This window comes from Muntiacus reevesi, chromosome 1, assembly GCF_963930625.1.
Source record: "Muntiacus reevesi chromosome 1, mMunRee1.1, whole genome shotgun sequence".
Classification (NCBI taxonomy): domain Eukaryota; kingdom Metazoa; phylum Chordata; class Mammalia; order Artiodactyla; family Cervidae; genus Muntiacus; species Muntiacus reevesi.
The window spans coordinates 47,435,945-47,458,246 of NC_089249.1; the positions used below are offsets into that span (position 1 = coordinate 47,435,945).

General features: G+C 47.1%; 1 protein-coding gene and 1 non-coding gene across 2 annotated transcripts; one reads left to right on the forward strand and one right to left on the reverse strand.

Annotated features, from left to right (window-relative positions):
• MLF2 (myeloid leukemia factor 2) lies at positions 1-5,209 on the forward strand. Its single transcript, XM_065942079.1, has 9 exons — positions 1-553; positions 1,142-1,219; positions 1,471-1,597; positions 1,852-1,887; positions 2,474-2,527; positions 2,867-2,995; positions 3,145-3,304; positions 4,086-4,307; positions 4,700-5,209. Exons 2-8 carry the CDS (start codon positions 1,170-1,172, stop codon positions 4,271-4,273), a joined length of 744 nt encoding a protein of 247 aa, XP_065798151.1. The 5' UTR covers positions 1-553; positions 1,142-1,169; the 3' UTR covers positions 4,274-4,307; positions 4,700-5,209.
• Positions 4,527-4,599, reverse strand: TRNAG-CCC (transfer RNA glycine (anticodon CCC)). The gene has a single exon. It is a non-coding gene; the product is annotated as a tRNA-Gly (tRNA).
• Positions 5,210-22,302: the final 17,093 nt, after the last annotated feature.

Sequence of the window (22,302 nt, forward strand, 5' to 3'; positions counted from 1 at the left end):
GAATGAACGCTTCCCCGGTAGAAATCTGCTGAAAGCTCTCCCAGGGATCCGCCCCACCTCGTCACCCACTGGGAGCCTGCCCTGCCCGGGGGAACCTGTCCCCGTCCTCTTCCCCTCCCGGCGATGGACTCCGCTGCTCCTTCCCCCACACCCTGACAGGGAGCCTCCTCGGGGCCACAGAACCCAAATCAAGGTTACTAACGAGGCCTCCGCTCCCCGAGTCCCGGAGGACCCCGCGGCCCCCAGCAGCTAGGCCTGGGAGCCGGCCCCGCGTGCGCCCCACGCCCGCCCATAGGCGGAGCTCCGCAGGCCCGGCCTGGGGTGGGCTGTCCCGTCGTGACGTCACTTCCGTCCGGGCCTGGCTGGGGTTCGGGCTCCGTGGGCCGACGGCGCGGGGGGTGCACGGAGGTGGCAGCTGTAAGAGGAGGTGGTGCGGGAGGCCGAGGAGCTCACGCCCGAACCAGTCCCGCGTCCCGGGCCGCGAGCCCCGATCCTGCCGCGCACCGAGAGGCGAGACCGGCCGGATGGGCCGCTGAGCCCGGACCGGGGACCGGTGAGGCTCGAGCGGAGCGGGCAGCCAGTTCGGGGCGGGAGCGGCCAGCCGGGCTGCAGGGTCCCCGGGAGCCTGGGATGCGGGAAGGGGAGCGGGTCAAGCCTGCCTCTCCTGCTCACCCGGCAGGAAAGCAGGGTTCGGGGTGAGGGGGCGCCGCCAGGCGCGGCGGGGATGATGAGGCCCACCCGGGGGAGGTCTGGCAGCGGCCGGGGTGTGAGAAGGGAGCGGAGTGGTTGGGGTCATTTATGGGGCGGGGGTGGGGGGCGGCTCTTGAGATTCGCATCCGGAAAGGTGGCGTCGGGGGTTAGGGGAGTGTGCTTTGGCCGTGGTTTTGGGAAGAGGATGGCTCTGAGTGGGGGAGGCAGAAAACAGGCTCGGGAAAATTTTCCACGGTCCTCCTTCGGAGAGAGGGTTGACGAGCTCTGCTCTCCCTAGAGGTTGATGTTGAACACCTGGAGAAGGGTCTCCCTGGAGTTTGGGGGCCAGTTACAGTGTTTGGAAGGGACCACGCTCTGAGAGCCCCTGCCCTGAGCGGGTGTGCAAAAAAGCCTGGCCGTTTCCAACCTTTAAGCCTCCACATCTTCACAGTGTGGAGCTCCCTGGAGCTGAAATCAGGATGTTCCGCTTCATGAGGGATGTGGAGCCCGAGGACCCCATGTTCCTGATGTGAGTATCCCCTCCCCATCTTGCCCCAGAGCACACATCGGTCCACTTTAGTCCCTGAGTAGTTGAGACAGACACCTGGGCTCCCGTTGCCGGCTTGGATCACACCTGGGTGGCCACTCTAAGCTCCAGCTTAGACTTGGAGGGGATGTCTGTGCTGCTGGTTCCCTATGGCTCTTTTCTTGGGGGGGGGGTGGCGGGGAGGTGCTGACCGCTGCCCCTTCTGCCATCTGCTCTGTACTCTCCCTGCACAGGGACCCCTTTGCCATTCACCGTCAGCACATGAACCGGATGTTGTCAGGAGGTTTTGGATATAGCCCCTTCCTCAGCATCACAGATGGCAATCTGCCAGGGACCCGGCCTGCCAGCCGGAGGATGCAGGTAATGGTGCCGCCACAGACCTGAGAGTCAAGGAAAGGTGGGAGGGTGGTTAATGCAGTGCTTTATTTTTCTTGCATGTTGGCTGACTTAGCAAGTGGCATGCCTTCTAGGAGTGGGGAAGGGGGTGTGGAAGACAGGCTTTGTGATGCTCCTTTGAGAGGAGGATGGAAAAAAGCAAGGGAGGCCATGGGCTTGGTTTGGGAGGGTGAGGTCGCATGTGGCCTCTAATTTCTATTCCTGGCATGTTCCCGTAGGCTGGGGCTGTCTCCCCTTTTGGAATGCTGGGAATGGTAAGTTTTCATCTCCTTGCATCCGTCCATCTCAAACATGCTCTGTAACCCTTAGATATTAGTTCCAAATTTGCCTGTCTGAAATATAGGCTAATTGGTAACCCTAGAGTCTTCGTGTGCTCACAGATCTCCGGGCCTGCTGTGTGCTGAGTCCTATGAGCTGATGACACTAATTTACTGACTCCTGTGCTTCTAGGAGTCATGCCCATTAGGGAAATATAATTGCCTGGCAAGATGTCTTCTTTTGAGGAGGGAGGTGCTGTTGGAGGGCCAACTAGAGATGATGTGTAGATTTTTCTACAGCTTCAGAACCAACCTCTTTATAGGTTAAACTCCAGTAACACAGACTCGCTTCCTAAAAGTAGGAGGAAAAAGGTGGGATCCTAGTAGCCGCAGAGCCTGAGAAGGAGGGCGGGGTGGGTGGGAAGAGAAGCGTGGAGAGAGGCACACCTGTCCTGCTCCTGCTCATGAGGAATGAGGAAGAGCCGCTGCCAGATGTGAAGGAAGGGGAGAGAGGGATGGTGTAGCCAGGTGACCTGTGGGAGCCTGAATTCAGCAACCTGACTCTGTTTCCTTTTTGCTCCAGTCAGGTGGCTTCATGGACATGTTTGGGATGATGAACGACATGATCGGCAACATGGTAAGGGTCTTGTGTCCGCCTCCCCTGGCGAGTCCCTGGTGGGGAGTGGGGAAGGCCGTGTTCACAGAGACGTGCAAGCTGGATAAGATGGCCAGACCCGGAGAGCGCAGGGGTCCTGAGTGGAAAGCGGCCGGCATCTCATGAAATGGGCAGTTAAAGCTGGGTTCCTCCAGGTCCACCTGGCTTATTGTTGGACTCAGAGGGACTGGGCGGGGGCGGGGGTGGGGGTGGGTGGGGTGATGGTGAGTCCTCACATTTGCTCCGAGGCTACAGGGAGGGATCCCTGCTCCAGAAGCCAGCCCCTGCTCACTCAGCCTTGCCATTCCCTTCCCTTCCCAGGAGCACATGACAGCCGGAGGCAATTGCCAGACCTTCTCCTCCTCCACCGTCATCTCCTACTCCAACACCGGCGACGGGGCCCCCAAGGTCTACCAAGAGACGTCAGAGATGCGCTCGGCCCCAGGCGGGGTGAGTTGGAGGGCTCCTCCTATCCCAGGGAGGCACGGTCGGGTGGCCTGGCTGGCTCTTTTCAAGAGGGGGTCCCGGGTGGTGTTTCCGGGCTGGCATAGCCAGGTTTGGAAGGATCCAGTGAGCATGTGGCGCTCCACCTCCCCCAGATTCGGGAGACCCGGCGGACCGTGCGCGACTCCGACAGCGGGCTGGAGCAGATGTCCATCGGGCATCACATCCGGGACCGGGCTCACATCCTCCAGCGCTCCCGAAACCACCGCACGGGGGACCAGGAGGAGCGGCAGGACTACATCAACCTGGACGAGAGTAAGCCCCCTTCCAGCTCCAGCCTGCCGGCTTCCTGCCACCAGCCCCCATCTCATGAGCTGAGAAATGGCAGCTTTTTCTCCCTGCTTTGATCCCTAGGTCGAGAAGATCCCCTGGAGAAGGAAATGGCAACCCACTCTAGTATTCTTTTTTTTTTTTTTTTTTTCCACTCCAGTATTCTTGCCTGGGAAATCCCATGGACAGAGGAGCCTGGTGGGCTACAGTCCATGGGGCTGCAAAGAGTCAGTCACGACTGAGCCCTCACGCATGCTCCCTAGCTCTGTACCTGTTTCTTGGGCAACATTATGGATGAGCTCCACGTTCTTCACTTACTTGGAGCCTCTGTCAGCTTAGGGCTAAGTCAGTGCAGGAGATGGCCTCACTGGGGAGGGCAAACTCTGTCACCTAAGTCAGATATTGATAGTAATCTACCCTATTCCATCAGTGTCTTCCTTTCTCGTCTTTATTTCTTTCAAATCAGTCAACATTTATTAAATACTTATGGTGTGTATGGGACTATGCTTCTTTTTTTTGGGGGGGGGGGGGACTATGCTTCTTAACTAAGTATCTATTCCTGATTTCCTACTCATGGCCTTGGGAAACCATGGTGAATCCAACTTCGCCTGTCCCCTCCCCACCCGCTCCCTGCCCCAAGGCCTTTCAGCCTTCTCCCTGGGTGTTGGTCTCAGAGCCTGTGGCTCAAGCCTGCATCGGGCGCGGGTCTGCCTGGGAAGTTGGGTGGTACTCAGGTGCCCCGTGTGGTCGCCTCTGTCCTCTTCAGGTGAGGCCGCGGCGTTTGATGACGAGTGGCGGAGGGAGACCTCCCGATTCCGGCAGCAGCGCCCTCTGGAATTTCGGAGGCATGAGGCTTCCGGGGGCGGAGGACGAAGGGCTGAGGGGCCTCCCCGCCTGGCTATACAGGGACCCGAGGACTCCCCATCCCGACAGTCCCGCCGCTACGACTGGTGAGGGCCCTAAGCCCTCGGCCTCTCTTGTATCTCTTGTAAGTACCACCGGGCGGGCAGGGACAGGACGGGGTGAGGCCGTGTAGTATGTGAGCATCACTCAGCCTTGCGGCAGAAGCAGCCTAGGTACCCAGCAACCACCACCTTGGTTGGTAGAAGAAGTTGGTTTTTTATTTTTATTTTTTTGTATTTATTTAAAAAAATTTTTTTTTAATTTTGGCTATTACCAAGTTTTAGTTGTAGCATGTGGGATCTAATTCCCTGACCAGGGATCAAACCCAGGTCCCCTGCATTGGGAGCACAGAGTCCTAGCCACTGGACCATCAGGGAAGCCCCCAAGTAGTTGTTCTAATTGGTACAGAAAGACAGAACTCCTCGCTTCTGTATCTTGTCTTCCTTTTAATTTGTGTGTTTCTGTTTCCCACTCCAGGTACAAGCTGAGAGGCTGAGATGTCATCCCCTGAGATAACTTTTCCCCTTCAACTCCCACTCCCAATTTAATATTAAATTAACAGGCAAGCTGGCCCCAGCCCCTCCCTGGGGGTCTCAGGGAGAACCTTTCACTGCCCTTTTTCCTTTCCTTCTTTAACCTCTTTACCACAATGACTTGATTTTTCACTTTGCTACTCCGTCTCTGAATCTCCTTCCTTTCCTCGTTCTGCTCCTGCCATGCATTGAAGGGGCTTTGAGGGTGAGTTCTGGGTTTAGGGGCCCCAGTGACTCTGGCTCTCTGCCCACCTCCTCCTCAGATCCCCTACTGTAGGGGCCACAGCCCTCATCCAGGGCTGTGTGTGGAGGGAAAGGACCTGTCCCCATCCCTTTTTCCCTTCCTACCCGCTTCACATCACAAAGGTCTTCCCCACACCCTCTCTGCCTTTATTTTTTGATTTGTGCAACTTGTAACTAGGTGTTTATGAAATAAAGGAGAATGGAAAAAAGACCAAGTAGGTGTCTGGCTTTACTTTTTTTTTTTCCTTTAATGTATTTTATTGAAGTATAGTTGATTTATGGTGTTGTGTCTGGCTTTGTTGATCTCTTCCATGTTCAGTTTCAACCCTCCTGTCTCCTAGTCACCTTGTATTTAGTCGCTGAGTCGTGTCCAACTCTTTGCGACCCCATGAACTGTTCCAGGCAAGAATACTGGAGTGGGTTGCCATTTCCTTCTCTAGTTGCCTTACCTCCCTCTAGCTCCATGCGTGGCCTTCTCGTTCAAGCCCAGCACGGCAATGGTCCCGCAGTGGGGCTGTCAATGCTTCATGAAAAGCAGCAGTGCATGTGGCCAGGCTGGGTTGGGGGTGAGACTGACGGCGACTGTCCTGCAGGCTTCCTCGCTTTTGAGGGGGTGGCAGAGCATGTATGTAGGTGTCCGGCAAGTTTTCTGCCCCTTGTAGCTTGGGCATTTCTTGCCTAGACTGTAGGCAGGAACACTTGGGGTACAGAGCAGGAAGGACCCCACTCCGGTCTTCAAACGGGAGGAACTCGAGGCAGCAGCGTTCTTCAAAACCTCCAGCCCCAGTTGTTGAGAATTTGAGCCCAGGGAAGAAAGCTAACCTGGAACCTGAGCAGCTCGGGACCAGCTTGAGGAGCTCTAATTTCTCAAGACATTGGCTCCTGCTTGACCTGGCTCAGCAAATGGGTCACCCTGTCCCTCCCAGGAACTCACCAGTGATGGGGAGTGCCTATGAGAGTCTGAGGGTGGTTTCTGCTTTATAAACATCTACTGCCCTTGTCAGTTGATAAATCAAAGGCAAAAACAGCACCGGGTCCTCTCTGGGAAGGAGATTTTCCCGTGTCCTTGATGGGCAAACAGATTCAAGTGGATTTATCCAGACACACAACGGGCAGATGAAGGTGAGCTTGTCAGCAACCAAGTACTAATGTCCTGTCCAGATTGGGTACTAAGTCTTAGTCACCCAGCCACTTTCGATGCACTTCCAGGGTCAAAGGAACCAACCAGTGATGAAAAGAATCCAGAAATCCCAGAAGTCAAACAGGAGAGAGTTCATCTCCACCTGGGATGCTGAATTGTTGGAGCTCAAAGCATCCCCAGTCTTCAACTTCCAGTGTAACCTGTGCCCTGTCCAGTTCACCCCTTTCTTCCTCTGGGAGTGGAAGAATTGTCGTCAATCTCCAGAGGCAGCAGGTGAAAGAGCATGGGAGGAGGCTCCCATGGGAGCCTGGAGGCGCCCCCAGGCTCCTTGGCTCAGCTCTGCCACCAGCCCAGCCATGTGGCCTTGGGCAAGACCTCCCTTCCCTGGACCGCAGCTATGGGTGTCCCTTCTCACTCCAACATCTCAGGCTGCAGCTCAAGCCCAACCTCTCAACCTGGATTCCAGCTCCAGGGCCCACGCTTCTGGGCGCAGTTCTGAGTGGGGGCTGGAGCAGGCCAAGGGTTGCCCTGGTTTCAATCCAGGTGAGTCATCCAGGGTTTCACAAGCATTGCCATTGGGTCCTGGCTTCAGATGCATGAATAAATCAATTTTCACCCCTGCTCCCAGCTCCTGGGTGATGACCACTTTGCAAACCCAGCTCATATTTGCAAGGCCTGTGATGGTATTCTTCAGCTAAGATACATGGTGGGAAACTAAGCACTAGCAAAATTGAATGAAATGCCCTAAAACCAGCCCCCTGGCACTTTCCTGACCTGTCTGCCATGGCGGGTGAGGGTCAGGGAGCAGGAAAGCATGCAGGAGAAATGCTGAGGTTTCAATTCCGGGTCAGCTCTTTGAAATGGATCAGTCGCCATGACCCAGCCTCGACCTGCCAGGTGTCCAGAGGACGTGGCCAGACTCACTTGGACGATTTCCCCCACCCAAGAAAATGACAGGGTGGGAGAGTCTGAGACTTGGTGGGAGACTATGAATTAGAGAGAGGGGTGAAATTAGGAGTACAGACCGGCAGGAGCAAGCCCGAGGGAAGAGTCTTCACCTCTTAGAATCCGTGTCCTGCTTTGCAAAATGGGCCTTTTTCCAGGCCCTGTTGGCAGTGGGGACACGGATTCATAGCTCAGAATTATGAGAGTGGGGTGCATGAGTACAGAGGACATGTTTGACTCAGTGCATGAGACAGATGCCTGATTTTGCCCCTGTGACCCTGCCCCCGTCCTGCACCTTTGGTCCACCATCTGGTGGCTCAGACAGTACAAAATCTGTCTGCAGTGCAGGAGACCCAGGCTCAATCTCTGAGTCAGGAAGATCCCTTGGAGAAGGAAATGTCAACTCACTCCAGTACTCTTGCCTGGAGAATCCCATGGACAGAGGAGCCTGGCGGGCTACAGTCCAGGGGGTTGCAAAGAGTCAGACACCACTAAGTCACTGGTTTCTCCCAGCATACAGCCCATTCTCCTCATCTGCTCTGTTACCTGCCACCTGGATAGTGTGCAGGGTCTGAACAATTATCCCCGAGATGTCAGTTTTCTCTAGATGGAGACCAACCAAGTGTCTGAAGGTCTGAGGCTAGGACATCTGGACACAGGAAGCTGGGGGATGGAAGAGAAACGGGTGTGAGAAAGGGCCATGGAGTGGGGTTGGGTCTCTAAAAGAAGGAGCAGAAATACCGGGGGAAAGGTCAAGGTGACACTGATGTGGGAAATGGTTTGATGAAAGAAAACAGAGCTAAGGCTTCCCTGGTGGCTCAGTGGTAGAGAACCCACCTGACAATGCAGGACACACGCTTGATCCCTAGTCCTGGAAGATTCCACGTGCTTCAGATCAACTAAACGCGCACACCACACCTACTGAGCCTGCACTCTAGAGCCCGGAAAGGGCAACTACTGAAGCCCAAGCGTCCTAGAGCCCGTGTTCCACAACAAGAGAAGCCACTGGGATGAGAAGCCTGCACACTGCAACTGGAGAGTAGCCCCTGATCACCCCATCTAGAAAAAAAGGCCCTCACAGAAACTAAGACCCAACAGAGCCAAAAATAAATAAATGTGTGCTAAGTCACTTCAGTTGTGTCTCACTCTTTGCAACCCCATGGACTGTAGCCTGCCAGGCTCCTCCATCCATGGGATTCTCCAGGCAAGAATACTGGAGTGGGTTGCCATGCCCTCTTCCAGGGCATCTTCCCAACCCAGGGATCGAACCTGCATCTCTTTCGTCTCCTGCATTGGCAGGCAGTTTCTTTACACTAGCGCCATCTGGGAAGCCCTATAAAATTATTTTAAAAGTTGTATCTTTAAAAAAGAAAGAAAAAAGAAAACAAAGCTAGAGTCTAAGAAAACCACCGCTGAACTTAGCCTAGATTCCGAGTGGGGGCAATTCCCAATTCACAGGGAAGGTGGCACAGATAGACCTTAATTCCAAGCAAACCCAGTATATGATATAAGTAACAGTTGTAGAGTTGAAAGAGACCTTTGAGATGACTTTCTCTGGATGTTCCCTAAAGTGGCAGCTGATCAGAACCACCACCCCAGACCCACTAAAGCAGAATCTCAAGGTTGAAGAGGATTCCAGTACAGCCTAGCAACAATTACAGATGCCCTCCAAACCCCTGCTCCTACTTCACTGCTTAAGTAACAGGTGACTTGTTGAACCCCATACAGCTACCTCACAGAACTCAAGAGCCAGAACTCAAAGTCCAGACAGACACAAGCTATACAAATGTGCTGTGAGGCATGATTCCCCATGGGGGTCCTTTAAATAGAATGTTCTTTGATTTTTTTTGTTTATTTCAAATTTATAACATTTACCCAAGTCAAAACATAAAAATGATGGATGCCAGTGACTCAGTATGTCTGGTTTATTTGCGGATTTTTTTCAATATTTTTAACATACAATAAAATTTCTGTGCATGGGTTCTATAAGTTTGAACATACAGACTTGTGGAAGAACCACCACTATCAGGATCAAAATAATTCCCTCACAGGACTTCCCTGGTGGTCCAGTGGTTAAGACTCTAAGCTTCCAGTGCAGGGGACCTGGGTTCGATCCCTGGTCCGAGAAATAGATCCCACAGGCTGCAACTAAGAGTTCAAAGATCCTGCAGGCTGTAACTAAGACCCGGCATATCAAATAAATACATACATAGATATTTCTAAAAAAAAGTTCTATCATCCCCAAACCCTCTTCTGCTACTCATTTGTGGCCACCCCTCCCCCCAGTCCTAACCCTTGGCAACGACTGATGTGTTCATCATTGGTACAAATGTGCCATTTCCAGAATGTCATATAATGAAATGATACACAGGCTTATGTTGTTTTATTGTGCTTTGCTTTATTTACTTCGCAGATTCTGTTTTTCTGTGTTTTTTTTTTTTTTCTAACAAATTAAAATATTTGTGGAAGCCCAGCACTGAGCAAGGCCACTGGTACCATTTTTTCCAACAGATTTTGCTCACTACATGTCTCTATGCCATGCTAAGTCGCTTCATTGTGCCCAACTCTCTGCTACCCTATGGACTGCAGCCTGCCAGGTATCTCTGTCCATGGAATTCTGTAGGCAAGAATACTGGAGTGGATTGCCATGCCCTTCTCCCAGGTATCTTCCCGACCCAGGGATGGAACCCATGTCCCCTCTGGTTCCTGCATTGCAGGTGGATTCTTTACTGCTGAACCACTAGAGAAGGTAATTCTGGCAACATTCAAACTTTCTCATTATCATTATATTTGCAAAATTCACAGATCTGTGACCAGTGAGCTTTTTTAAGTCTTTATTAAACTTGTTACAATACTGTTTTTTATGTTTTGGTTTTTTGGCCAAAAGTCATGTGGGATCTTAGTTCCCCAACCGGGGATGAAACTCACATCCCCTGCACTGGGAGGCAAAGCTTTAACTACTGGACCGCCTGGGAAGACACCAATTTTTACTGTTGCAAAAAGATTATGACTTGCTGGAGGCCCTGATGATGGTTAGGATTTTTTAGCGATGAAGCATTTTAAATTAAGGATGAAGCGTTTCTAAATTAAGGTATGAAGCATTTTAAAATAAAGCATTTTTAAATTAATTTTTAAACATAATGCCAGTGCACATATAATAGACTATACTACGGCGAAAACATAATTTTTATGTGCACTGGGAAACCAAAAAATTCATCTGACTCACTCCGGAACCAAACCAGCAATAAAGGTGTTGCTACGCTATGCAACCTTTAGAGAATGGCTCTTATACTCAGCATAAAGCTTTTTAGACGCACTCATGTTGTGTGTATTAATAGTTCACTCCTTCCTACTGCCAAGTACTGTTTCACTGTGTGTTTATAGTTTGTTCATCCATTCATCTGTCAAAGAACATTCCAGTTGTTTCCAGTTTTTGGCAATTATGAATAGAACTGCCATAAAAAATCATGTACACATGTGTGAACATGTTTTAGTTTCTTTAGGAGAGAAATGGCATGGGATTTCTAGGTCATATGGAAGTGCATATTTAACTTTGTGAGAAAATGCCAAACTGTTTCCCAGAGTGGCTGGACCATTTTGCAATCCCACCAGCCATGTAAGAAGAGTTCCAGTTGCTTTGTATCCTTGCCAGTAGTTGGTATTGTCAGTTTTTATTTTATTTTACCCATTCTATTAGGTGTGTGGGTATTCTTTCATGCACAGTGAAACGTTTACAAACATCTCACCATGGTTTTAATTTGCATTTCCCTGGTGATTAATGGTGTTGAACATCCTTTCATGTGCTTGTTTGTCATTATAGCCTCTTTGATGAAGTGTCTAAGGCTTTCAGCTGTTTTTTCAAAATTGGGTTATTTTCTTAGTGTTGAGTTTCAAGCTTTCCTTAAGTATTCTGGTTAGAAATCGTTTGTTAGATAGGGATTTACAAGTACTTTCTCCCATTCTGTAGTCTGTTTTTTCCTCTTTTTGGTGTTGTCTTTCTCAAAGCAAAATTCTAAATTTCGATGAAGTCCAACTTCTCACTTTTTTTTTTTCTTTTAAGAATCATGATTTTGGTATCATATCCAGGAACACTTTGCCAAACTCTTGGTATGTGACTAAGATTTTCTTCTGCTATTTTCTGAACGTTTTCTGGTTGTACATTTGTATTTACATCTCTCTTCATGGTGGCGTTTTGGTAACTTGTGACTTTCAGAGTTGGTCTGGTTCATCAAAGCTACTGGATTTGTGTGTAGAATTATTTGTAGCATTCCCTTACTAACCTTTAATCTTTGTGGGGTTTGCAGTGATATCTCCTTTTATTCTTGATATTGGTTATCTGTACTTTCTCTTTTTTTTTCGTTTTTGTTCAGTATGCTGCTGCTGCTGCTAAGTCGCTTCAGTCGTGTCCAACTCTGTGTGACCCCATAGATGGCAGCCCACCAGGCTCCCCCGTCCCTGGGTTTCTCCAGGCAAGAACACTGGAGTGGGTTGCCATTTCCTTCTCCAATACATGAAAGTGAAAAGTGAAAGTGAAGATGCTCAGGCGTGTCTGACTCTTAGCGACCCCAAGGACTGCAGCCTACCAGGCTCCTCCATCCATGGGATTTTCCAAGCAAGAGTACTAGAGTGGGGTGCTGTTGCCTTCTCCTTTTGTTCAGTATAGCTAGAGGTTTATCAATTTTATTGATCACTTCAAAGAATCAATGTTTGTTTCACTGATTTTTTTTTTTTTTTTTTGGTTTTCATATTCATTATGTTCTGCTCTTGGGGTTTCCTCCTACATGCCTTTGCTCATCTTTATGCACCTTCTCAAGGTAGAGAAGTACAGATTGTTGACTTTGGACCTTTCTAATGCAAGCATTTGAGACTCTAATTTTTCCTGTAATCACTGCTTTAGTGATTACATGTTTTTAATATAACTTCCTTTTTGTTAAGTTCACAATATTTCCAAATTTCTTTTGAGACTATCCCTTTGGACTCTGGGTTTAGAAGTGTGTTGTTTAATTTCCGAGTGTTTGGCAACTTCCTTTTTATCTTTCTGTTACTGATTTCTAGTTTTAATTATATTATGCTCAGAAAATATACTTTGTATGATCTTTTAAATTTGTTAAAGTTAATTTTATGACCCAGGATATAGTCTATCTTGGTAAACGTTCTGTGTGCACTTGGAGAAAGAAAAAAAGTGTATTCTACTGTCTGTGGGAGTGTTCTAGAAATTTTAATTAGTTTCTTCAGTTCTATGAAGTGAAGTTGTGTCCGACTCTTTGCAACCCCATGGACTGTAGCCTACCAGACTCCTCCATCCATGGGATTTCCCAGGTAAGAGTACTGGAGTGGGTTGCTATATACAGCTATATACTCACTGATTTTCTGTTTACTTGTTCCATTGATTACTGGGAGAGCAATTTTGACTTTTTTTTTTGCTTAACTATGGACTTGTCCATTTTCTCCTTGATATGTATCAGTTTCTGCTTCATGTATTTTGAAGCTCTGTAGTTAGACACAGAGGCATTTAGTATTATGTCTTCTTGGAAAACAACTTTTTCTTTTTTTTTTTAATTTTTATTTATTTATTTATTTATTTATTTATTCAGTGGGTTTTGTCATACATTGATAAGAATCAGCCATAGAGTTACACATATTCCCCATCTCGATCCCCCCTCCCACCTCCCTCTCCACCTGATTCCTCTGGGTCTTCCCAATGCATCAGGCCTGAGCACTTGACTCATGCATCCCACCTGGGCTGGTGATCTGTTTCACCATAGATAATATACATGCTGTTCTTTCGAAACATCCCACCCTCACCTTCTCCCACAGAGTTCAAAAGTGTGGTCTGTACTTCTGTGTCTCTTTTCTTGTTTTGCATATAGGGTTATCGTTACCATCTTTCTAAATTCCATATATATGTGTTATTATACTGTAATGTTCTTTATCTTTCTGGCTTACTTCACTCTGTATAATGGGCTCCAGTTTAATCCATCTCATTAGAACTGATTCAAATGAATTCTTTTTTTTTTTTTTTTTTTCAATTTTATTTTTTATTTATTTTTTTTTTTAAATATTATTTTATTAGTTGGAGGCCAATCACTTTACAACATTTCAGTGGGTTTTGTCATACATTGACATGAATCAGCCATATAGTTACACGTATTCCCCATCCCGATCCCCCCTCCCACCTCCCTCTCCACCCGACTCCTCTGGGTCCTCCCAGTGCACCAGGCCTGAGCACCTGACTCATGCATCCCACCTGGGCTGGTGGTCCGTTTCACCATAGATAGTATACATGCTGTTCTTTCAAAACATCCCACCCTCACGTTCTCCCCCAGAGTTCAAAAGTCTGTTCTGTCAAATGAATTCTTTTTAACGGCTGAGTAATATTCCATGGTGTATATGTACCACAGCTTCCTTATCCATTCATCTGCTGATGAGCATCTAGGTTGCTTCCATGTCCTGGCTATTATAAACAGTGCTGCAATGAACATTGGGGTGCACGTGTCTCTTTCAGATCTGGTTTCCTCAATGTGCATGCCCAGAAGTGGTATTGCTGGGTCATATGGCAGTTCTATTTCCAGTTTTTAAAGAAATCTCCACAGTGTTTTCCATAGTGGGAAAACAACTTTTTATCATTGTTCTTCAGTGTTCTTCATCCCTGGCAATTTTCTTTGCTCTAAAGTTAATTTATCTGATATTACTACAGCCACTTCATCTTTCTTTTGATTAGTATTTGCATGGTACTTCTTTTCCCATCCTTTTACTTTTTTTTATTTAATATTTGTTCATTTAGTTAGCTGCACTGGGCCTTAGTTGCGGCATATGGGACCTAGTTCCCTGATCAGGGACTGACCCCAGGCAATGGACGAATAAATTCTTAACCACTGGATCACCAGGGAAGCACCCCTTCCTTTATTCTTGACATCTCAAGTCTCTTCTGTTATTTCTCTTCAGTCTCAAGATCACCCTTCAGCATTTCTTTTACAGTAGATCTGATGATAACAGATTCTCATACTTCTCCTCCACCCAAGAATGTGTTTATTCCACATTCATTCCTGAATGATATTTTCACTGGATACAGAATTCTGAGTTGACAGTGTTCTTTCAGCTCTTTAAGCATTGTTCCACTTTATTCTGGCTTCTGTAATCACTAATGAGAAATCTCCTGTAATCTGAGTCATTGTTTTTGATATATGTTTTGTATATGAAATGCATTGTCTTTCTCTGAATGGCCTTAGAATGTTTTTCTGTCTTTAATTTTCAGCAATCTGATTATGATGTGTCTGGTCATGGATTTCTTTGAGTGTATCCTGTTTGCTCTCACCAAGTTTCTTCAGTCTGTATGCTTATCTTTGAAGAAAGTAGGGAAAACCACTAGACCATTCAGGTATGACCTAAATCAAATCCTTTACAGTGGAAGTGACAAATAGATTCAAGGGATTAGATCTGATAGAGTGCCTGAAGAACTATGGACAGAGGTTTGTGACACTGTACAGGAGATAGGGATCAAGACCATCCCCAAGAAAAAGAAATAGGAGGCCTTACAAATATCTGTGAAAAGAAGAGAAGCTAAAGGCAAAGGAAAAAGGAAAGATAAATCCATTTAAATGCAGAGTTCCAAAGAATAGCAAGGAGAGATCAGAAAGCCTTCCTCAGTGATCAATGCAAAGATATAGAGGAAAACAACAGAATGGGAAAGACTAGAGATCTCGTCAAGAAAATTAGAGATACCAAGGGAACATTTCATGCAAAGATGGGCACAATAAAGGACAGAAGTAGTATGGACCTAACAGAAGCAGAAGATATTAAGAAGAGGTGGCAAGAATAGACTGAAGAACTGTACAAAAAAGATCTTCATGACCTAGATAATCACAATAGTGGAAACATTCACCTAGAGCCAGACATCCTGGAATGCAAAGTCAAGTGGGCCTTAGGAAGTATCACTATAGTGGAAACATTCACCTAGAGCCAGACATCCTGGAATGCAAAGTCAAGTGGGCCTTAGGAAGTATCACTACAAACAAAGCTAATGGAGGTGATGGAATTCCAGTTGAGCTATTTCAAAGCTTAAAAGATGATGCTATGAAAGTGCTGCACTCAATATGCCAGCAAATTTGGAAAACTCAGTAGTGGCCACAGGACTGGAAAAGGTCCGTTTTCATTCCAATACCAAAGAAAGGCAGTGCCAAAGAATGCTCAAACTACTGCACAATTGCACTCATCTCACACACTAGTAAAGTAATGCTCAAAATTCTCTAAGCCAGGCTTCAATAGTGCGTGAACCGTGAACTTCCAGATGTTCAAGCTGGATTTAGAAAAGGCAGAGGAACCAGAGATCAAATTGCCAACCTCCCTTGGAGGATCGAAAATCAAGAAAGTTCCAGAAAAATATCTACTTCTGCTTTATTGACTACATCAAAGCCTTTGACTGTGTGGATCACAATAAACTGTGGCAAATTCGTCAAGAAATGGGAATGCCAGACCACCTGACCTGCCTCTTGAGAAATCTGTATGCAGGTCAGGAAGCAATAGTTAGAACTAGACATGGAACAACAGAATGGTTCCAAATAGGAAAAGGAGTACATCAAGGCTGTACATTGTCACCCTGCTTATTTAACTTATATGCAGAGTACATCATGAGAAACGCTGGGCTGGATGGAGCACAAGCTGGAATAAAGATTGTCGGGAGAAATAACAATAACCTCAGATATGCAGATGACACCACCCTTATGGCAGAAAGTGAAGAAGAACTAAAGAGCCTCTTGATGAAAGTGAAAGAGGAGAGTGAAAAAGTTGGCTTAAAGCTCAACATTCAGAAAACTAAGATCATGGCATCTGTTTCCATCACTTCATGGCAAGTAGATGGGGTAACAGTGGAAACAGTGACAGACTTTATTTTTTGGGGCTCCAAAACAAGGCAGATGGTGACTGCAGCCATGAAATTAAACGACACTTACTCCTTGGAAGAAAAGTTATGACCAGCCTCAACAGCATAATTAAAAAGCAGAGACATTACTTTGCCAATCAAGGGCCTCTAGTCAAAACTATGATTTTTCCAATAGTCATATATGGATATGAGAGTTGGACTATAAAGAAAGCTGAGTGCTGAAGAAATGATGCTTTTGAACTGTGGTGTTGGAGAAGACTCTTGAGAGTCCCTTGGACAGCAAGGAGATCTAACCAGTCCATCCTGAAGGAAGTCAGTCCTGAATATTCATTGCAAGGACTGATGCTGAAGCTGAAACTCCAATACTTTGACCACCTGAGGCAAAAATCTGACTCATTTGAAAAGACCCCGATGCTGGGAAAGATTGAGGGCAGGAGAAGAAGGGGATGACAGAGGATGAGATGGTTGGATGACATCACCAACTCAATGGACATGAATTTGAGTAAACTCCGTGAGTTGATGATGGACAGGGAGACCTGGCGTGCTGCAGTCCAAGGGGTCGCAAAGAGTCAGACATGACTGAACAACTGAACTGAACTGAACTGATGTTTATCTTTTGCAAATTTGGGACATTTTTAGCTATGATTTCTTTTTAATGTATATATTTTATTAAACTATAATTGACTTACAATGTTTCAGGTGCACAGCAGGGTGATTCAGTTATACACATCTTATTTTTTAAATTATTTTCCATTCTAATAATTTTTCTGTTCTGTATTTTTCACCTCACCTTCTGAGAATCTGTTGACACAAATGTTAGACCTTTAATATTGTTCGACAGGCCCTGAGGCTCTGGTCGTTTTTTTTTTGTTTTTGTTTTTTATCTTTTTTATCTGTTGTTTAGGTTTCATAATTTTTTTCTGGCTGTGCTGCTCGGCTTGTGGGATCTTTGTTCCCTGATCAGGGACTGAACCCAGGCCCTGGCAGTGAAAGCTCAAGTCCTAACCACTGGACCACTAGTGAATTCCCAAGATTGCATAATTTATATTGATCTACCTTCAAACTCACGCTTTTGTCTGTCATCTTCATCCTGCTATTAAAACCTACCCAGCAAAGATTTTATTTTGTTTATTCCTATTTTTTTAGTTCTAAAAATCTCCATTTACTTCTTCTTTGTACCTTTTACTTATTATATTTTCTATTTTATATATAAAATATATTTCTATTAGTATATTTTCATTTGTTTCAAAAGCATTTCCCTTTCCTCTTCCAGTATAGTTACACTAACTGCTTTGGAGTCTTTGCCTTCCAAAACCTCTGTCATCTCTGTCTTTTCCCGGAGAGCTCTTTATATACTGAGTAATTTCAGCTCATACCCTGAAAGTTTGAATACAGTTTGAAGACTCTGGGTCTTATGAAAAAAATACTAAAGAGTATATCTTGTTTCAGCAAGTGATCAACTAGGTTAGAATCAGGCAGCAACCTGCCTTTTTCGCACTATGGTTCCAATGTCAATTTAATTTTCAGTTCGCAGTGCTATCTGGATCAGTCCTACGTGTGTGCCACCCAGTGGCCGGTCAAACCTGGACAGTGGCCTGTCCTATAGCTCAGCTGACAAGGCTTCAGGTAAGCTGTTCAGGGTCAGATTCATGCTTGCACAGCTCGGAGGTGAGCCCAGGAGTTTGCACAGAGCTATCTAGGCTGCTATCTTGATTTATCTTTCTGTGATTTCCTGGTACTTTCTGGTTCTCTGGAGCTTCTCTTTCCAATCCTCTGGCCCAAAAGTCAGAGCTTTAGTTTTTCTGCTCTGCTGGACATTTTTTGTTTTTTTAACATTTCTTTGGCTGAGCCAGGTCTTAGTTGTGGCACTTGGATCTTTAGTTGCAGCATATTGGATCTAGTTCTCTGTCCAGGGATCAAACTTGGGCCCTTCTGTATTGGGGGTCCTAGCCACTGGACCACCAGGAAAGTCCCTCTGCTGGACATTTCTCACTATGCGTCTGAGTCAAGCAATAAGAGAAGAGAGAAAGGAAAAAGAAGGGCAGATTTGCTCCACATTTTTGTGACCAGAGCTCCAGTGGTCAGAGAGAAGGGTTCTCCTTCCCAGAGTTTCCAGTGTCTGCCTGGCCACCGTTGCAGTCACTGTGCTGCCATAGCTACCGCCACCCTGGTGTCCTGTGGGGCTGGAGGGGAGAGGGGGAAGAAAGAGGGGACTTCCCCCCCACTGTCAGAGCCCCCTTCTTAGATCTGCAGCAGAGGGCTCCAAGGGGAGCCTTTCAGCTCACACCAGATGTGCACTTCTAGGTTTGGGCTGCCTTTGAGTTCATTCCGGGCGATACTGGAGGGGTGGGCGGAAAGGAAAACTCACCACTGTTTTAGTGGAACTTTGAATTCTGGTGTCTTTCTCCCACTTACCATTTTTGTTTGCTTGTTTGCTTTTTGGGTTTTTCTGGTTGCACTGTGTGGCTTGCGGGATCCTAGTTCCCAAGGATCAAACCCCAGGCCCTCAGCAGTGAAAGCGCATGGGTCCCAACCGCTGGACCATCAGGGACATCCCTGCTGTGTTTGTTCACCACAGGTCTCAGATAACTGTTGCTGTGTGTTCTGTCCAGGACTGTCAGAGAGACAGGGTGGGGTGAGCCTACTCCATTACAATCTGTGTGACCCTAGGCAGGTTAAGATGACTTCTCTGTACCATGTCCATCATCTTTAGAAGCAGATGGTAGTGATATTAACCTCAGAAGGTTGTTGTATTAAATGAGTTTATATCCATAAAGCACTAAGAGTGCTTGATCACAGTGATTCATAAATATTACTAATACTACTTAATAATAAATACTATTTTTCATTAGCAATTACCATAGAAAGATTGGAAAATAGAGATGGGCAAAAAAGATGAAAGTCACCAAAATCCCTATGCTGAGAAGTATAATATATGCATTATGATTTGTATTATTTCAGATTTTTCAGTCAAGATATATTTATCAATTGATTAGATACATGAACAGTTGGTAGAAGCATAGGACTGTATTCCCTGTCCCACTCCCCAAATAGCACATTTCACTTTAGGGAGCCAAAGTAGGTCACAGGAAGAAAACTTTCCAGCTCTAGGCCTTCTTCCGATTCCTCCCACTCAGAATGCTCATCCTCCCATTTCTTTATCAGGTTAACTGCTACTTGGGTATCTAGTTTCAATTTAAAGGTCACATCCTCGTCAGAGGCTTCCCTGACCCCAGATGAGAAGTCGATTCTCTGGTAAGGGCTTTCGTGTCACCCTATACTTCTTAGTACTTACCACACACTTAATAATGTAATCGTATAGTTAAGAACCTCAGAGGACAGACAAGTTCTGTACTCAAGAGTTTCACATTTGCTCATTTTTCTCCCCCAGATGGTGCCCCTGGCCTCCTCATCTGTCCTCCAAGGCCCTACGGTTGAAGCCTTTTCGGCTGATCCAAGGTGGCACTAATCTGGGCAAGTCTGCTTACATAAATGGGCCATCACAGCTCCGAGCTGAGTCAATGAGCAGTGAAGTCCCATTTCTAGTCCAACTGCAGTGATCCGAATTCAGTAGGAACCGTGGTGTGAGTGGGGTTCAGCAACATGCATTTTCAAAAGCTCCCCTGATGATTCTGACGCTGGTGGACCAAAAAAACACTGCTTGTGGTAGGACACCTCCAACACACCTTCCAAAGATCCTTGCCTTCTAATGATCACTAGGCTGGACTTGGTGACTGGTGAATGACGGGATGTTTCCTCCCCAATTAGGTTACAGAAGACTGGGCTTTCACCTTGCTGAAGTGGTCTCTTACTCTGACAAAGAGGGCAGCCTCTGACCTACAGTCAGCCAAGGAGTGAGGACCTCGGCCTGACCACCCAGAGGTAGGGAATCCTGCTGACAATCGCTGGCTAGGCCCAGAAGTCAGTCCCACACACCGGAACCCTGAGCTGAGACACCCTCACTCACACCCTGTTGTAGCCTTGGAAGTGACCCTGAAAACTCAGCAGAAAACTGTAGTGCTGAGTTGTGCAGATTTCTGGGCCGTAGAAACCGAGATAATAACCGTGTGTTGTTTTAAGCCACTAGGTTTCAGGGTAATTTGTTAACACAGCAACAGAGAACTCACTCACTGCCTAGACTTGCCCCTCTCAACTACTGTCTCTCCACCGATGTTGGAAGATGCACCTAAGCAGAGAATTTCTCACTTCTCTTTAACAGAATCTCATCAAACACGGGCTTCCCAGGTGGTGCCAGTGGTAAAGAATTTGCCTGCCAATGCAGGAGATACAAGAGACATGGGTTTGAGAAGAGGGATCTGGGAGACCTGGGTTGGGAAGATCCCCTGGAGAAGGAAATGGCAACCCACTCCAGTATTCTTGCCTGGAGAAGCCCATGGACAGAGGAGGTTGGTGGGCTACAGCCCATGGGGTCAGAAAGAGTTGGACACGACTGAGCATGCATGTACACATGCACATTAAATACTGACTGGAGACACTCTTTGCTTTTTTTTTTTTTATTCATTTATTTGGCTGCACCAGGTCTTAGTTGCTGCATGTGGGATCTAGTTCCCTGACCAGGGATCGAACGTGGTGGGCCCCCTGCATTGGGAGCTCAGAGACTTAACCCCTGGGCCAGCAGGGAAGTCCCTGTCTTTGCTTTTTGTGTATAAAGGTGCATCCCTTTTTACACACTTTCCTGTTTGTATAAAAGCACTTTTTATGTCCAGAGTTTGGCTTAACCTTTTAAGAGTTACCTGTTTCATGTGTGTGAACTCTGAATTCACATGAAGGCAAGTTCTCTTTCCCCTCCTATCACAGTGGCCCAGCCCTAAGTGGTTGCCATAGAGTTGGGATCAGCGTGTGAGAATGTACAAGTGATGAGAATTTTTGGTTGGGAGAATTTTCCTAGAACCCTAGGCTTTGTTATACATGAAATCCCTAATGTGCTAAGTCACTTCAGTCCTGTCTGACTCTGTGATCCTATGGACTGTATCCCACCAGGTTCCTCTGTCCGTGGGATTTTCCAGGCAAGAATACTGGAGTGGGTTGCCATTTCCACCTCCAGGTGATCTTCCAAACTCAGGGATTGAACCTGGATCTCTTGCATCTCCTGCATTGGCAGGCAGGTTCTTTACCACTAGCACCACCTGGGAATCCATAAATCCTGAACCAAATTCCAAGGTCAAAACAGTCCACAAATAATCCACTCCCCCATCTCTAAGACTTGCCCTGTCTTTGTAAGTCAAAGACAAACTGCATTTGCATGTCCTTGAGGCTGTGAATGGCCCCTTCTCCCTCTGGGTATAGGACCCGGCAGTCTAAGACCACCCGCACCAGACCCTGAAGCCATTCACTGACAGTTGGAACTGCAGGGATCAGGGCAGTTATGGAGTCATAGCTGGAGGCAGCTTACAGGAAAATGAGATATTAAAGCTCAAGAAAAAAGTGGGGTATGGGCAGAGGGAGGAGACACAGGCTTGAAGCACCAGGAGTTCGCAACTTCTACAGAAGTGGATGGTGTGGGAGGGCAGAGGGATTTATTTCAGAGGTAAAGACTTAGAATCAAGATGCAAAAGTCTCAACAGTCTCCAATACTTTGGCAACCATCTGATGCCAAGAGCCAACTCAATGGAAAAGACCCTGCTACCGAGAAAGACTGAGGAAGGGAGAAGGGGGTGACAGAGGATGAAGTGGTTGGATGGCAACACTGACTCAATGGACATGAGTTTGAGCAAACTCTGGGAGGTAGTGAAGGACAAGGGAGCCTGGTGTGCTGCAGACCATGGGGTCACAGAGCCAACTTAGCGACTGAACAACAGGCTAGTCTAACCAAAGCTAAAATGAGAGGCCAAGAGTGTCAACTGTGACGACAGGGCTCCCTGGACTCGTCTCAGTAAGTCTCCACTGCCCCTCAAGACAACAGACTCACCCAGCCCACTTTTAACCAAACACTCGGGATCCACCCCTACTTCCAATTCTATTTCAACTGATACTTTAAGACCAGTAAACAATGGTCTCCCCCTAGAGGACAGCACAAGCTAGGGAGAGCGGCTCGGTCAACACTGGGACCCTCAGGAGGCAATTGCCTCTCGTTCAGGTGGGAGACCAACTGTCCCTTACACTAGAGCACCCCAAGTTTAGGGTGTGCACAGCAGCGCACTGGGCCAAGGGGACCAAACCTCCCAGCACACCTCTCGAATGCTCTGCCATGGACAGGGGACAGGAGTCCAACTACAGCTTCTTACTGACACCTGAGAGTCCTGTGTGATTTGTTTTCATTTATGTAGTTTTTGGCTGTGCTGGGTCTTCACTGTTGCTCAGGCTTTTCGGGGGTTACTCT

Excerpts from the sequence above, each read along its gene's own strand:
- MLF2 (XM_065942079.1), top strand. The coding sequence starts at position 1,170 with ATGTTCCGCTTCATGAGGGATGTGGAGCCCGAGGACCCCATGTTCCTG. Across the intron at positions 1,888-2,473 it reads CTTTTGGAATGCTGGGAATG|TCAGGTGGCTTCATGGACAT; the intron begins GTAAGTTTTCAT and ends TTTTTGCTCCAG. Across the intron at positions 3,305-4,085 it reads CTACATCAACCTGGACGAGA|GTGAGGCCGCGGCGTTTGAT; the intron begins GTAAGCCCCCTT and ends TGTCCTCTTCAG.